We start from the raw sequence: 16,357 nt of genomic DNA, 5'->3' as shown, positions 1-16,357 counted from the left end.
CTCTTAATAATCCAACGAATATCAATAATATTTTCACTTGCCTGAATAATATTGACATCGTATCCTTTAGTGGGTTTATCGCCAGGGCCAAATACGCATAAGTTATTATATTCGTCTCGTGGTTCTATTGTCATTGAATGTGCAATACCAGCTGTACAAACGACCGTAGAACTTTGACGTACGAAAACGGTTTTATTTGGATCTGGAGGTCCTATAGAGGAATGAAAAAAAAAAATGAAAATCAAAATAAAAGAAGAAATCAATTTGAACATCGATCATTTTGTAAATACAATTATGTTTTTACCAGGCAGAAAATTTTTAAGAAATGGACTCCCATGAACGTGACATGATCCAATAAGTACAGCTATTTTGTATTGTCCAGCATGGCGGACGGTGAACTTCACTACTGCAGTATTTGCAGCTAAAGGATCGGTACCTCCTAATTCTATTAGAGTAGCTACTCTCCGCGAGCCTTCTGTCACTTCCACAATGAGATTATCTTTGTCGCAGATCGGATATGGTTGACCATTTCGTTGATAGAACTAAAGAAGATAATATTTAGAAAAGAATGTTGTTTTTCGAAGGAACAACGCAAAACAACTTATTGCATCTTTTGTTTACCTTTACAGTAAAAGTCATTGTTTCTCCTACAAGTTGTGGTTCTTCCCACTCAAAATGGACACGACAGTTGCTCGGTAATAAATATTTTCCAGTAACATATTGCAAAAGGGAGTGCTTAGCTTCTGGTGCTAATGCTGGTTGTGTCATAGCAGCTAAAGTAACTAAACCAGCTACTGACACGGATACTACTAACATTCCACCTGAAGAATGTTCGAAGATAAGGATAATGATAAAGAGTAGATAAAAAAACAATAACAATGAGACAGATTATAAAGATTTAGATGATTCATATTAATGTTGATGAGATAACAAAAGCAGGAAGTATGATCATCAATGATAAACAATGCAAAAGATATAACGTTTAATCAAATATACCCCATGTCCAAGCGTCTTGGTGTTGACTGTTTTTTACAACGGCACTCCATAGATCTGCTTTCAAAGTTTCTAAATCTCGTTTCGAAGTAGGTAACGCCTGTCTGGCCTGAATCCATCGTTGTAGGTCCTTGCCAAGCGTGGCTTGTGCCGCAGTGTCCTCTACCCAATATACGTCTTCGAGAGACATAACATCCATTTGCATTAGCCTGATGAGACAGAGATTGGTATTGTAAAATTTATATTGATTTATTTTTATCAATTTTTATCATATCGAATTAAATAATAATTTGCTATTTTGATAAGAAATAATTCCACAAAATCTGCTTACTTTTGATAATAGCTATGTAAGCCATGATCTGCCAACCATTGACGCAACACAAGCCGCTGTTGCAACAAACGTGCTGCACGTTGCAAACGTTCTTCATCCTGTGCCGGAAGCTCGGGTAGCGCGTCGACTTCACCACAGCTGGCGAGGGTCGAGATACCTAATGACATTGAACCAAGTTCGATTGAAAATCAATTTATTCCGTATCTTTAAATTAAGAGATAGTATCAAACAAATAATAGTTATTTTTCTCATTTTTATTTTTAAACGAATCATTTTATTCAAAACAGTGTTAGGAATCAGAATGCTGTATTTATGTAACAATTGTTTCAGAGATAAAATAATATCACAAAGCGGAAAACGTTGAAATAGATAATTTCGACGTTGAAGGTTTCGTCCATCCTAAACGAGCATTTCTGTTTCATTTATAGTTAAGTGATCATTTAAAGAAGAGCGAAATTGAAAATTGTACAAAATGAATCGAATATTCTTTGTATTATTTTATACTTTTAATTTAATGGTGATAGCATTAGCAAAGTGTACCGTTAACAATTATGAAGAAGGTGAGATGATCGTTATGAAGTTTCTAATACAATTATATAAGCAAAATATTCTTTTATATTCGTCGATGCTTTTAAGGCGCAATAGTCTTATTAACATAATTTCTAAATTGTATCGCGTATCGTCACTTGTTGAAATTTAGTTATACCAATTGCGAACGTTTACATTTGTATCACGTTTTCATTTATTATCGAATCAGTTCCTATTTTGTATTCGATTCATTGAAACGCGAGTTCTGAATAAAATCTACAATGAAATAATATTAAGTATAAAAATCTCGTATCTACAATCTTCTCTATCTTTTTTTATGATAATAATAATAATAATTTATGTACGTTGTATAAACTAATAATAATTATTATTTTGACAACATAAAGGATTTGGGAATCGAGTGAAGTGTACAAACGAAAGTCTATCAAAAGCACTGGATCAAGGAAATAACGTAGTAGCTGCGATCTTGATCATTCATTCGGATATACGTCAACTCCCAAAAGATACATTTATAAGATACGCCAATACTCTGGTGGCTCTGAACTTGCAATACTGTAACATCAAGGACATCGACGACGATGCTTTCCGTGGTTTGACTTATATCCAAAAACTCAGTCTTTCGAGTAATAACATTAGCCAAGTGAAGGATCGTTGGTTCCGAGAACTGAGTTCTTTGCAACAGTTGGATTTCTCTTATAATCAGATAAAGACAATCCAACCGCTAGCCTTCATGGCATTATCGAATCTTCGTAGACTCGATCTTAGTGAAAATCGACTCGGATGTTTGGAAAATAATGTTCTTCAACCATTGAGAAGTCTCGACAAATTACGTTTCCAGGGTAATCCGTTGACCTTCGAATGTCGCGCTAAGGTAAACCGAAACGGAGTACTTTCCACATGATCAGACTTGTCAAACTGCCAATTCTTCGACATTTTCCAATTTACGTACCTACCTTTTTATTTTTTTTTATTTTCTCTCTCTCTCTCTCTCTCTCTCTCTCTTTCTCTATTTTTCAACATTTTCAACATTATTTTGTTCTTTTATTCTTTAGGAAGCAATCAATCGAAAAATGTTATATATATATATATATTTGAATGTTTCAGCTAACTCTGTGGCTACGAGATCACGGTATTAATTACAAGATCGATCCGCGTGGTCCAGAATTCTGGCTGGACAACGTACTTTGGCTCTGTGCCGTGGACGATTCCATTCCTTTAGGGGATAAGAACGAACAAATGGTGGAATGCGTCATTTTGAATCTTTTCAATCAATTACGGACAGTTTGGACGTTACCCGATTCACCCTCGATACCGCAACAGTGTTCACAAGCAAGAAAAGATCTTACGAAATGTTTGGTCACCGGTGGACATAAATCATTGACATATTCTGCTACAAATGGTGGATTTATTAAAAATTTACTTTTACAGCTTAGAGAATTAAAATCGAGCGTTTGATGATTTTATTTCGATTTTTTTTTTCAGTTTATTTTTTTTTTTTCATTATGATAACTCGAATTTTCAAAGTGTAATTAATAATATTATTCGAACGTCATTTGCCTGTCTCTATTACAGGATAATAAATTTATACTCTGTCCTTGAAAAGAACAAGACAAATGATGTTGTACCATTTACCGATCTTATTAGACATTATCGTAGTATTAATATTCTTCTATGAAAAACTTTCGAGATAAAGCTATCTTATATTCGTAGAATTAATCATTGTAATAGAAGTAGAACTTTATTGATAGAAATCCTTGCCACGTGTACTTTAAGAAATATCACTTGATGTTCTATTATGTAAAGTATACTTACGCGATCATTCGCTTTAAGTTTTTTGAATTGTTGTGTCATCAAAAAAAAGAATAAATTTGGTTGATCTTTTCCTAAAAATATATATATGTATAGAAAAAAAGTAAATATTATCATTCACAGTAAAAGGATAGTGGTATTGAAGAGGGGAGGCCACGATGACATTTTGTTTGATCAAACTGTCGAACGATAGGAAATGGGAAAATACGAATAGACAGTTCTATCTATCATTTATTTCAAAAAATATACGTCGAAGAATTTTGAAATCTTGAGGAAGAGAAAAAGAGACATGAAGAGACATGAACAGACATGAGAATAGAAATATCGTAAATAATATAAAAAAAATCGATCGATGTCGACTCACCGGATGAGGCGCTGCCGCTGGGCCGCAGTGACATGCCGATCGACGATATCTCGTCGACAAATAAGTCTTTGTTTTCGCGTTGTCCATCTCGACAGTTTGGATTTTTGTCCGGCATAATTCCTTCCTTCGGCGATCACTTATTATTTCCCTTTTTATATAAACTTTTGTCTCTTTATCCGACTAACAATAATAAGATGTATTTTGTCCGCAATGCCGTTGTTCGTTGGATTTCGCGGTCATCTTTTTTTTTTTGGGGCGCGGGGGAGAGAGAAAAAGTATCTTTTGATTGTTTTATCGCCAAAGTTTTTCACGTTCTTCCTTTCTGATTCAACGATATACGTTTCTTATTTGTCTCAAGTTACACCACTTCTATCATTATATAAATCATTCTATACACGTAAAGTTTTGATTCTAACGAATGGAAAATTATTGAAAATAACAAGAAAATATTATATATTTATTTATTGATTAGAAAATATAGCGAGAGTAGAGACACCCGATTGTGAATTATGTTCATTGTATTAGAAAAATGAATAGATTTTCTGTTATTATATATTTAACGTTCAAGCAAGTACATAACGTGTTTATCATTTTTATGAATAAATGTAACCCATTGCATTAAACTCTACCAGGTGATTCATTTTAAATTATATGTTGCATGTTCCTGTTACAGTTATGATGATATATTACATACTATACAATACATTTACAATGATACTACTATACTGTAACTGCAAACGTAACATACTTTAACTGTGACAATGTATTTTGATAAACATTGTTAAAGTTTATCCATAACTCGATGAAATATCGATGAAAAATTACATTGTAAAAGGGCGTTTGAATTCGTATTGATATTCTCTATAACTATTGTTGAACTGAAACTATCGATTTTCATGAAAAAACAAAAATATTATTACTTCCGTATCTCGATATAACAAAGCTTTTTATAAAATAACTATAATAAATATTAGATTTCAAAATCTAGTAACTTTTATTTGATATACTTTTTTTTTTTTTATATAAAATCAATAGGATTGAAGATATTTGGTTATATCGTTTAAAACAAAACACCTGATATTTACGTATACATATACATATATTGTATATTCCAATTGTAACTATAAACGAAAGGTAAACTGGATTTGTTGTTGTTGAGAGAGGGAGTGCACATGGGTGCAGAATTAAAAGTAATAAATTTAAATCGCATTAATCGTATGACAAATGCACTACAAAATTGCAGTTATACGAGCATATACAATGGAAAGAAAAATCGATAATTCACGAGAGAAATTAGTTCGTACATTTTTACAGAGCTTTTTCTTCATTCTCACTTGTAACCGAAATACGATAATGCAATTTATTTCTAATAAATTATTGAGGAGCGTTTTAACGGGTATTTTATAATAGTATTCATAATTTATCGAGTTCATTGGATTTGATTCATTTGTACGAAAAAAGAAGAAGTAAAAAAAAAAAAAAAAAGGTCAACGAGACACGCATGATTGGAGATAGGTAGCAACGATTTGTCAAAAGCAGTAATAGGATGCTATGAAATAAGGATACCTAAAAAAAAGGGGTCGAGAGTCCACTCGAGGTCAAATCAGGGTCGCCATATCTATGATTTTTTTTCCCCCTGTACTTCTCTACCCTTTTTTACGTATCGTTAAAAACGTCGTTTCTAAAGCATCAAGAGACAGATATCTGTTCCTTCATACGTTCAACACTCGACATTTTCATTTGAAACAATAACGATTCTTCATAAGTTTCGATGATTCTAATTAGAATCGTTGCCTCGTTAAAATAACGATCGGGAAAAATCGATTCTTTAATCTCTTTTTTTTTTTTTTAGAAAAAACAAGCAATATTTAATGAAATTTAATTATAAAATAAAAGTTAACGTTAAATACTTTGCGTTATTTTCCATTTGAATATTCACTATTTATCCTAGTAACACAAAATATTGAAAAATATTGAATACATGTGTATATATAATATTAAAAAGACATTTAATCTCTTTTACATACACATGTATTCAATATTTGTCAATATTTTGCGCTATTAAGGTAATTAATAATTTTCTACGTTTATTTTTTTTTGTTCTTTTTTTCCATAACATCAACGAGTTAACGCGTCACCGTTTCTTGTGTTAAACGTTTTTGAAAAATGTTAATTTCTTTTATTTGATTTAATTTATTTATTTATTTATTTATTTTTTAAATACCGAGGCAAAAACGATATCACATTCATTACAAGCGTAGGGGGAAAAAATTCATGTCGGACCCTTGACCTTTTTAAACAGATATCCTTCTTCGTTGGTATTACTTCGTGCTAACGATCCTTTTGGCGTTAAGAGAAAGAGGAGAACCAGGAGTAAAACCGGGGCATATGTATGTCACACATACTCATGATTATGCATGAGAGAGTAGTAGGTGTTATGAAGGTAGGCCAGATCGATTCGCTGTTTTCCATCTCTGCTTGCTTGCACTTGCTTGCTTGCACTTGCTGCACGCGATACCGGGTCAGGATTATCAAATTCAATTTCCATTGTTTAAATATCTTTTATTCTTTCATTTATTCTTTTAGTCCATCCTTCGAAACGAACTATAATAACATCTTCATGATACGACTTAATTGAAAGACTAAAAGTGTTCATATGACTGAATTTTGCATACAATAGAACATGCAACATGTAAATATGTTCATTTTTTTTTTTAACTGAATCATTATAATAGATTAATGTTTATATTTGTCAACGAAAGAAGTCAACATTTTTTATTTGTTTATACATATATATATATATATATGTATTTATGCAAATATATACTGTCGTATAGATCTCTCAAATTGTAAACAAAACATTTAAAATATGAATTTTGTTGAGAGACATCACAGAGGTCGCACGTGTTTGGAATATTCGAATATTTTATCTTGTATTTTAACATTAGTCCATATATAATATTTTATTTATAGAACGCATATATATATATATATATATATATATATATATATACGATGTATATATTCATTTCTTTCGTAATGATATTTGTAAAAATAATTTGAAAAAAAAAAAAAAAAAATTGTTTTCTCTCACTTTATCTCTTGTTGCATTTTTTCTTCTTTTTTTTCTAGCTTATTTGTAAAACCAAGTATTGTGAATGCTATTATTAAAAACTTTACTCAACAATAGGTACGCGCGTTTGCGAGAGAGTTGAAAAAAAGAAAAAAAAAAAAAAATTCTTTCTATCTCTCTTTTTCCATTTTTTTTCTTCTTGTTTTCCTTTTTTTTTCCAGGGTAACTTTGGAATTGCCTCTTTTCCCGAATACTTTTTATTTCTAGTTTTTGGTATAGCACATTAGCACACCGTATGCATGCATCGCGTGGGCGTTACGAGGCACTTGAAGGATTTAAACTAAAGTTCGCATATATTGTCTAAGATAGACAAAAGATAGAATTGTTCGTTGTACTAATTAAAACTTCTTTCTTTTTTCTGTTTTTTTTTTCTCTTAACATTCCAGGTACTATTGAGAATACATACACATTGTTCTTAACGAACTTAATTAGAGGATTTTTTCTCGTCAGCTTCGTTTGACCAGCTATCAAAGTATGTGTATGTATGTGTGTAAAAAAAGAGAAAGAAGGATTTTTTTAAATTTAAAAACTCGTATTATATATATATATATATATATATATATATATATATATATATATATATATATATAAGATTTTATCTTATGAATATTAAAAATAATTTGATAATTAATCGTTTAAAATATCGCTTAAGTTTAATTAATTGTCAAATAAAATTGTGAAATTATTGATATATGAAGTGAGAAAGAACAAGTTTTTAATATTTTAAATCGTATCATAAAATGATATCATTAAATATTTCAAATAATCCAATAATTGTTCTCGTTTAAAATATCTCTAACGTTTACTTAGTTCTCGAATGGAATTGGAAATTATCTATATTGCAAGGAAATTACAGACGTAACTCACATATACGCAACGTTATTACATTTGTCCCTCTAATCATTCTAATCGTTGTCTAATCGGTTCAACGTATAAACAGAACAGCCATCCGGCATTGAAATTCGTTTTCATTAACAATTCTCTTTTCGCTCTAGTAGAATTGAACTTTTAATGAAACGCTTTCAAATAGACTTTAGATTGATTTTCATCGATATTCGTTTACGGATCATTTAATCAGAATACTAATGAAAAAGATATCAAGTTAAATAAAATGATCACGAAAGATTACTCTTTTTTTTTCAATTAAAAAACAAAAATATTAAAGAAAACAGTTGTGTGCAGATCACACATGGTAAAAGTGAAACCTTCAAAGAAAACCAAGCTTTGAGACGTGAATATATCGAAATAATTGAATTGTAATACAGTGCCATCTATTGAAAGAATCTTACAGAACCTAGATAATCTCTAAATAAAAATCTTTAAATTAGTAATAAAAAATAATAATAATTAAACAAAAATCGTGATAAAAATTGTGCTATGTGTTAAGTTGGAAAAAATCACGTGAAATAAAAGCAAATTTCATTAAGATAAGTTGAATAGTTTCGGAATTATTAGTGGACAAACATATTGTGACACTGAATTTTGTATATACAGAATTTAATTAATTAATTAATTAATTAAATAATATAGAATTAAATTATATATTGAATTTTATTAATTAATTAATTATTTTTGTTTCATCGGTTTCACGTTCTTTCGTTTTACGTTCATCCGTTTCACGATTTTCAAATCACCCTGATTCTAAAGAAGTTTTCACTTCAATAAAAAATATTACATCGATCAAATGATTGCAAGGATCATCGTTTCAATGTTGAACAATAAAACATATCAACTATTTGACTTAAGCTACAAAATCGATTGGTCGAAGTTCGCGTGTAAGCAAGGTGATAGTTGATAAAGATAAAATAATCGATCCCCTTTTCACCGACCTTCACCTTTTTGCGCGTTTTCTTTTCGCACGAGTACGATCGTCTCTGACTCCGTTTACCTTCGAATAAACTTTCGGTAAAGTCGTCGCGTCCTTTATTTTCTTGTTTTCTGGTTGTCACCTTTCTCTTTCGACAGCTTTATATTCAAGAAGTTAATTAAGATCGACGACAACGATAAATCTAATTGCACGTACATAATAACATTTAACGCGTTTATTTATTCTTTTTTATTTTTGTTTTTTTTTGCTTTTTATTTTTCGTTTACACAATTAATAAATAAATTAATAAATAATAATTATAAATAATAATATAATTATAATATATATATATAATAATCTTAATATATATAATTTAATTGTCACGTTGTTTGTCCGCAATGGACTCCTAAACTACTGAACCGATTTTAATCAAATTTTGCACACTATGTGCAGTTTCATTCAACTTGAAAGATAGGATAATTTATATCTTAATTTATAATCGCAATATTATTTGTTTATTAACAAAGAGTCATGATTATCTCTGTTAGTTCGATAAGATTCTAACAGATGGCGATATAAGGTAATTCGTTGACTTAAAGACGTGTGTATCAGACTGATTATAAGCCACAGCAACGTATGGCGGGGCACCCCTAGTATAATAATATATTATAATAATAATAATAATTATTATTATTATTTATTAATTAATGAATATTTACTTATCAATTTATCAAACGAGAATCGAAATAATTTTTTGAAAATTTCTACGAAAGGATCTAACAATAAGCTCTTGTTCGAAAAACGAAGAAAACAAAAAATCAAAAATATTGACCAAAAAAAAAAATTGACAAAAAGGAATAAAGTTTGACGAAACGATCTGAAAGTTCCAAATTTTCTTCAAAGTTTATTAAAGTATGGTATCGTGGAAGTGCTTCAAGCGCGTGTTTCAAGTTGCACTCAAAGTTTCGCGTAAAAAAGGACTCTCGTTTTATCAAAAGAGGGAGGAAATTAGTTTATCCACTTGGTAGAAATATATATGTCTTTTCTGTCATTTGTTTTCTTTATCTCTATGAATAATATTCCCGTACCTAACATACTGAAGATGATAAGAGAACGTTTACTCGACGACATTTTTTAAAATTGAAAGTGAAAGAGAACCCCCCCCCCCCAAAAAAAAAAACAAAAAAAGAGAAAAAAAATAATTCAATTCAGTATTCACGAATATATATGACTTGTTCGTCGCAATGGCGTGTTTTCAATCGATTTTCGTTTAGTCGTACGTTAATCTACGTCTTGAACTTTTTTTTTTATTATGTTCTCTTCCTTTCTAAAGCTTTTGATACAATTTTCACGTTGACCGTGTGAAAAGAAAATATAGAGACATTTATACTGCTATATATATATACATATATATATATATATCCTGATAAAACATGACAATAGTAAAATGACGATACCACCCTAAAAGATCGAAACATTTCATCCTGACAGCACGTTATTCACAGTTTAGTATACAAGTAACAGTAGTCAACGTATACATATACATATTTCATTTCACGTTGAAGTTTAGGACACGATGATCGATTTAGAAATAAAATTGCAATAGTCGTAGTAAGTAACTTTGTCGTAAAAACCCATAAACCTGATCTAGACATTGAGATGCATTGTTATTTTTCAAAGACGCCTATATATTCGAGCTTGCCAATCGCTAAATAGAATGTTTTTACGATCCAAAGTAAATGAAATTCGAAAAATACGATTTTGTATCTCAAGAGAGAAACTTTCTTTTATTATTATTATTATTTTTTTTTTTTTTTAATTAAAAAAGCAACGATTAAAGGATATAATAAATTGAACTATAGTGTGCGAAAAGAAAAAGAAATTGTTGTAAACTGGTGATACTTGTAAAATGCGCGAAGATAGTACTTTTGTGTTCATGCTTGAGTAGTACAAGTAAATCTCCGCAATGCAGGACACACTGGTGCTGTCTCTCTCTCTTACACTCTTTCCTTCTCTCTCTCTCTCTCTCTCTTAATCTATGTTTTTTTTCTCTCTCTTTCTCTGAAGGATCCACGACTTTCAGAAATCTCGAATAGCGTGCACGTACGAGATCGTATCATTACTTGTAGTAGAATGGAAGGTGGGGGGTTGAAATCGTTGTGACGTCAACTCACTCATTTTCTCTCTCTCTCTCTCTCTCTTTTTCTCTTGCTATTTCTCTTCGTACACGAAAAAAGTCGTAATACAACCCTTCTCAAGATAATGAACTTTCGAATTCACTTGTCGTTCATGCTAACTTTACGTTTGATTAAAAATGCAAATAAGAGTAATCGTTAGAGAATCATTTCGTAAGGATAAAAGTACATTTTTTGAAAGAATAGTTTTTTCATTTGTGTTTGAACACGTCAATGTTAACGAGAATTCGTCAAAACTTTCGATTTAAATTATATTTAAGTATATATATAGGTTTAGACTATTACATAATTTTTGACGAAAGTCGAAGGAACCCGAGTTAGAACAAAATATTGAAAAATATTGAATACATGTGTATTTAATATTAAAAAGACATTGAATCTCTTGTTAATGTTAAATACACGTGTATTCAATATTTTTTGTTTTTTTTTTTTTTCAATATTTTGTACTACTAGAGAAATTTCTTGTATATTTTTACTAATTCAATCTTGCGAAATATCGCAGGTAGAATTATTTTTGAGTTTAACTTTTCATCTTACGTAGCCAATTTGATTGGATTATTTTTCTAGCTTTCTTTTTCACGACTTTTCCTTTGGGGAAATTGAAATATTCAAAGAAGTTTGCGTTTCATATATTTAAACCAATTTTGTCTCGCTATATTTTGTCATGTGTTAACGGGGGAAAAAAAAAATAAATAAATGAATAAAAATTTATCAAAGAAAAATGTCATAATAATTTTCCATTCGTAAAGAAGAACAAGAATTCTATACCGAGAGACTAATATATATATATATATATATATAACTAATTTAATCTAAGAAAACATATCGAAGAAAGATGAAAACAAAGTTCTTCTCTCTTACCGTTTTAAGTACTCGAAAAACAAAAAGCTTTTTGTAGAAAAAGAAAAAGGAAAAAACAATGGAGAAAAAATGATATCGATCGATATGTCGATAAAAGTAAAGGAAAATAACAACAAAGTCGAAGAGAATTGTCACTTACGATTTCGAACTATTACTTATGTTTAGTCGTGCCTGTTGGAGAAGATCGTCTTAACGGAAGGGGGTGATCGACTTTATATGCAGAAAATCGAAGTAAAATAAAAAGAATAACAAGAGGTAGAAGAAGCAGAAGAAGAAGAAGAAGCGGAAGAAAGGAAGTAATCTTACGAGTTTAATAAATAACGATCAACGACAATGACGACAAGAAGGATCGTTAAAGGAAGAAAATCACGAACGACGTTAACTGGAGTAAATTGTTGTCTACTATTCGAGATTTTAGCGCGGAATGGGTTGATTAGCAGCTAGAATCAAAGAAATAAGAATAAACAGAAGAAGAAGAAGGAGAAGGAGAAGAAAAAAATATCAATGAAAAGAAAAGAAAAAGGAAAGGTAAGGTAAGAAACAAACAAACAAAAAATAGAGAACACAAATATAAGATGAAAGGTAAGAAAGAAAGAAAGGGTTGGGAAGGATAAAAGTCGAATAAAAAGCGAAGCTTTTCTACTTAGGGACACGACACGGCGCGTCTACTAAGGATCGTTCGCGACTACTCGCGGTAACGGCGTGTGTCAAAGGTTCCAAGAAGGAGGCTCGCGCTTCGCGGTTTCCCCGTCGACAAGGACGCGCCCTCTGGCCGCGCGCATATTTTAGCCGGACACGCACGCGAGTTTAAGGTGATCGGCTCGCGTGGCCTCGCGCTTCACGACTACTGCACCCTCGCGAGACGCGTCTCCGCACTCCCCCCCCCCTCCTCCTCCACCACCACCACCACTACGTCCTCCTGCGAACCAACCATCATCCACCACTCCTTCACTACTCTTTCATCCCCACTCTGATTCGACCTTCTTAAACGTGCGTCCTTCCCGACACCTTCGATCTTTAAACGCTTTACGCGCGTCGTCTTATATTCTATCGTATTTTTTATCGATGTCCCAAGTAATCGCCGAAATTTCTCTCTTTTTATCTATTTGATACTCTATTAAATTCCTATTTTACTTTTCAAATCACATACGTTACTTACTGCTACTCGTTCTTTTCGTATTTTCCTTTTTATCCTAATACAATTTATTGTTATTTTTGTTTATATATTCGAATTGTTTTATATTTCTTCACGCGTAAGATGACTTTTTTTTTTAAATACTATGATAAATTGCATTACGAAGGATATTATAACCTCTTTGTATTATAATTAATTGTCCATTTTTTTCTGATATTTATATACTTTCAATGTTCTTCATATTAATTTGTTTTATTAATTGAAGTTGTCACATAAAGTTTAAAATAATGTTATCATGCCAGACTGTCAGTTAATCTCACAATGTAAAGGGTTAATACTGGTATCTATTTAATATCAAAGTCCAAGTAATATAGAAACTTTTTCGTTATTTATAATTTTTTTTCTTTCTTTCGTATTATATCTCTCTCGAAAAAAAATGTAAAGTCTTTTGTCAAATGACATTTGACATTTCTGAAAAGACGGGTTAAGAAAGAAATGGTATAAGGTACCAAAATACCGGACGTTCATTAAGGCATATTCGTTCGTTCTTTTTCATATTTATTTAATGACGACTATTATTTTGTACATTTCTTTCATATTAAATTTTTAATACGAAATAAATATTTCATAAATTCGTTTATTATTTTTAATTTGTAAGCTCGATCGATTTCCACGATACACATGTACATATATAAGATAACGTCAATCTCGATAATACTTAATGATAGAACATAATTGAACGATTGGAGTGGTCGTTATACTAACTAAAGCATAGTTCGTTGTAGCTCAATTTGTTTGGCACACGCGATGAGTAGCACACATAGAAACAGTTCTCTAGTTATTAGTCAACCAACAAAAGAAGAGCTATACTTGGTGACACCTAACAACCTTCTACAATTGAAAAGTAAAAAGGGAAACCGCACGAAAATATCTGTTTCGTGAAATGTTAATGCTTATCGAGCGACATTCAACTAGATACTTAAACGTGATAGGCAACGATATGCCTTTATAACAAGAATATTATACCATTGATTTATTTAAATGAAGATAATCGTTAATGAATAAAGATTGCCTATATTATTCTCAAAGAAAGAAATCTATTTTTTATTTCAATTTGTACTATTCCTTTATCGTATCGTATTAATTACGTTAGACGTATATCATTACAAAGCATAAGTTCATGTAAAGAATAGATTTCTTTTTCTTTTCTTACTGAAAAGAAAAAGAAGAGAAGGAAGATGTTGAACGGATGTTCATTGTTAAACACAAATAAGAGAGAGGTAGACATTTTCTTCGTCAATTTCTACAGAAATTAGTCTATATGAATGCTTTGAAGTGGTACTGGGCGCACTCGGGGTCAGCCACGAACATACACAAAAGACCGAAAGAGAGAGAGAGAGAGAGAGAACGAGGGTTCTCTCCCACCCCCGAGTGTGAGCATCGCGCAGTGACATTGCTGTAGCTGGAAACTCCGAATCCGTTCCTTCCTCCTAGCCCCGAAACGAGGTGCAAGGTGCACTCCGTTGAAGAGAAAGAGGAGGAGGTGGGGAAGAAGAAGAAAGGGTTGGTTGTCTAAAGGCCTGGGCCGCGCAAGCGCTTCAAGTCCCTTATCAGCGAGCCAACTGGGCCAGGATGCGAGCAAAGCAAAATCAGCGTGTCTTGCGAATCCTCTCAATCGAGCTTGCTCGAAAATATTGAAGCCCCTCCCCTTCTTCCAAGATGACGCGACTCTTTATCTTTGTTTTCTATTTTTTTTCATATTTATCTCACTCATATAATCGTTTATTTCTTTGCATCTATCGTTAGGTAGATCTATATTATAATTTCATATAACATTGTTATATTTGTTCTATTCAATAATAAAAAAGTATTTGAAAAATCATTTCTGTTTCTGTTCATTTCAAATTCTTTCGTTCGATGATCGTTTATGCAAGAATTTATTTACCTACGTGCAAAACAGAAACTAAAAAGCTTCTACGTCGTTTTCTACATTATAATTTATAATAATTTGTTTTTCAGAGCTAGTCGTACTGTGTGACTCAATTGGATACGTAATATTCTGTTTTTATCTTTAAAACATGAATTCAACAATAAGATAAGAACACTGTATCATATAGTAAAAATGTCATTTTATTATCACATGAAGTATTCTTTAAAAATGTTCTGTTAATATCAGAAAATGTGATTTAGAATAAGAACAAAATTATGTTATTCGCTCTTGATTTATATAATGTTTTGCATGTTAGAAAATAATTAGCGAAGGCAAGTGATCTAAGTCATTTATTATTTTTTATTTGTATTATTTATAGACAATAGGTTTTAAGAGTAGAATTTAACACAGTTAATGAAATTGAAATGAGTATTTTATTAGTCTTCCTAGAGATGTTATAATAAATCAATTTGTTAAGTGTCTAAGTAAAATGATGATAAAAACAAAAAAAGATATCGAAGAAAGAAGATACAAACCTTTCTTTCTAAACAGAGGACGATACTGCTTAAACCCAATCTCAGCAAGCCATTGATCTGCTTCTGTGAGATCTCCGTTGCTTCCATTTCCAGCGGCTAGCATCAGAAGTTTGCCCAGTGAGAGGATCATAGAAAGGGCAAGAAATACCCCCGACAATACTGTCGACCATCGTGCCATGGTATGAAGAGTGCATCTTTACAAGGAAATCCTAAAGATTAAAAATTGTACGTATTGCTTGATTGAAACTAGCTCATATGTAATACTATATGACATCCCTTTGCAAACAATTATTCTCAGCAAGTAAAGCAAAGAAAATTTGCTCAATGATGTATGCAATGTATGTATATTGAAAAATATGACATAATTGGACACAAGTTTAATATACATATGTATATACACGTGCATATATGTATAATTTTATCGATTATGCTAAAATCCCGGCAATTGACCGATCGTCAACAGGTCATGTGTCAAAAATCGTAGGTTATGTTTGATATGATGTTTGTAAACAAAGTACAGTTGCTTCGTAAAAATGGCAAAAAATGAATTCCAATCAACTCACCACATTTTTATGTAACTTGTCAACGTTACGCACAACGCAATAGACAGATCCGTACTCGCGCTCTTTTAAAAACTTACGACGCATGAAGTGAAGGATAGAACGAAAATTATGTCTCTCTGTATATATCTGTAGATGGAGCGATAGGTGGGAG

The 16,357-nt window shown here is 31.4% G+C and overlaps 2 protein-coding genes and 1 long non-coding RNA gene across 11 annotated transcripts in view; 1 reads left to right on the top strand and 2 right to left on the bottom strand.

Moving 5' to 3' along the window:
* The window catches only part of LOC107064596 (apoptosis-resistant E3 ubiquitin protein ligase 1), a 20,939-nt gene extending 4,582 nt beyond the window's left edge, over nucleotides 1-16,357 (bottom strand). For 2 of the 9 annotated variants that reach the window (XM_015317431.2, XM_015317434.2), the window contains exons 1-7: nucleotides 16,207-16,357; nucleotides 15,644-15,852; nucleotides 1,325-1,481; nucleotides 997-1,202; nucleotides 622-821; nucleotides 305-542; nucleotides 42-211 (exon numbers count right to left, since the gene is read on the bottom strand). In XM_015317431.2, the coding sequence (XP_015172917.1) occupies nucleotides 42-211; nucleotides 305-542; nucleotides 622-821; nucleotides 997-1,202; nucleotides 1,325-1,481; nucleotides 15,644-15,821 (1,149 nt within the window). In that variant the 5' untranslated portion in view covers nucleotides 15,822-15,852; nucleotides 16,207-16,357. Of the gene's footprint in view, nucleotides 1-41; nucleotides 212-304; nucleotides 543-621; nucleotides 822-996; nucleotides 1,203-1,324; nucleotides 1,482-4,046; nucleotides 4,458-12,181; nucleotides 12,904-15,643; nucleotides 15,853-16,206 lie in introns of those variants that run through there. The other 7 variants (XM_089173582.1, XM_089173583.1, XM_015317436.2 and 4 more) reach the window with 7 other exon arrangements.
* Nucleotides 1,494-3,767, top strand: LOC107064598 (uncharacterized). The gene is made up of 3 exons (XM_015317449.2): nucleotides 1,494-1,884; nucleotides 2,260-2,744; nucleotides 2,978-3,767. Exons 1-3 carry the CDS (start codon nucleotides 1,797-1,799, stop codon nucleotides 3,326-3,328), a joined length of 924 nt encoding a protein of 307 aa, XP_015172935.1. The 5' UTR covers nucleotides 1,494-1,796; the 3' UTR covers nucleotides 3,329-3,767.
* LOC149032217 (uncharacterized) lies at nucleotides 9,959-12,035 on the bottom strand. The gene is made up of 2 exons (XR_016176935.1): nucleotides 11,719-12,035; nucleotides 9,959-11,282 (listed from the first exon to the last, which is right to left on the bottom strand). It is a non-coding gene; the product is annotated as an uncharacterized LOC149032217 (long non-coding RNA).

The sequence above is a fragment of the Polistes dominula genome, unplaced genomic scaffold, assembly GCF_049000335.1.
Source record: "Polistes dominula isolate Pdom_NZ unplaced genomic scaffold, Pdom_raw_medaka contig_33, whole genome shotgun sequence".
NCBI lineage: Eukaryota > Metazoa > Arthropoda > Insecta > Hymenoptera > Vespidae > Polistes > Polistes dominula.
The sequence above is the reverse complement of the archived record's forward strand: the minus strand, read 5'-3'. Positions and strand labels throughout refer to the sequence as shown.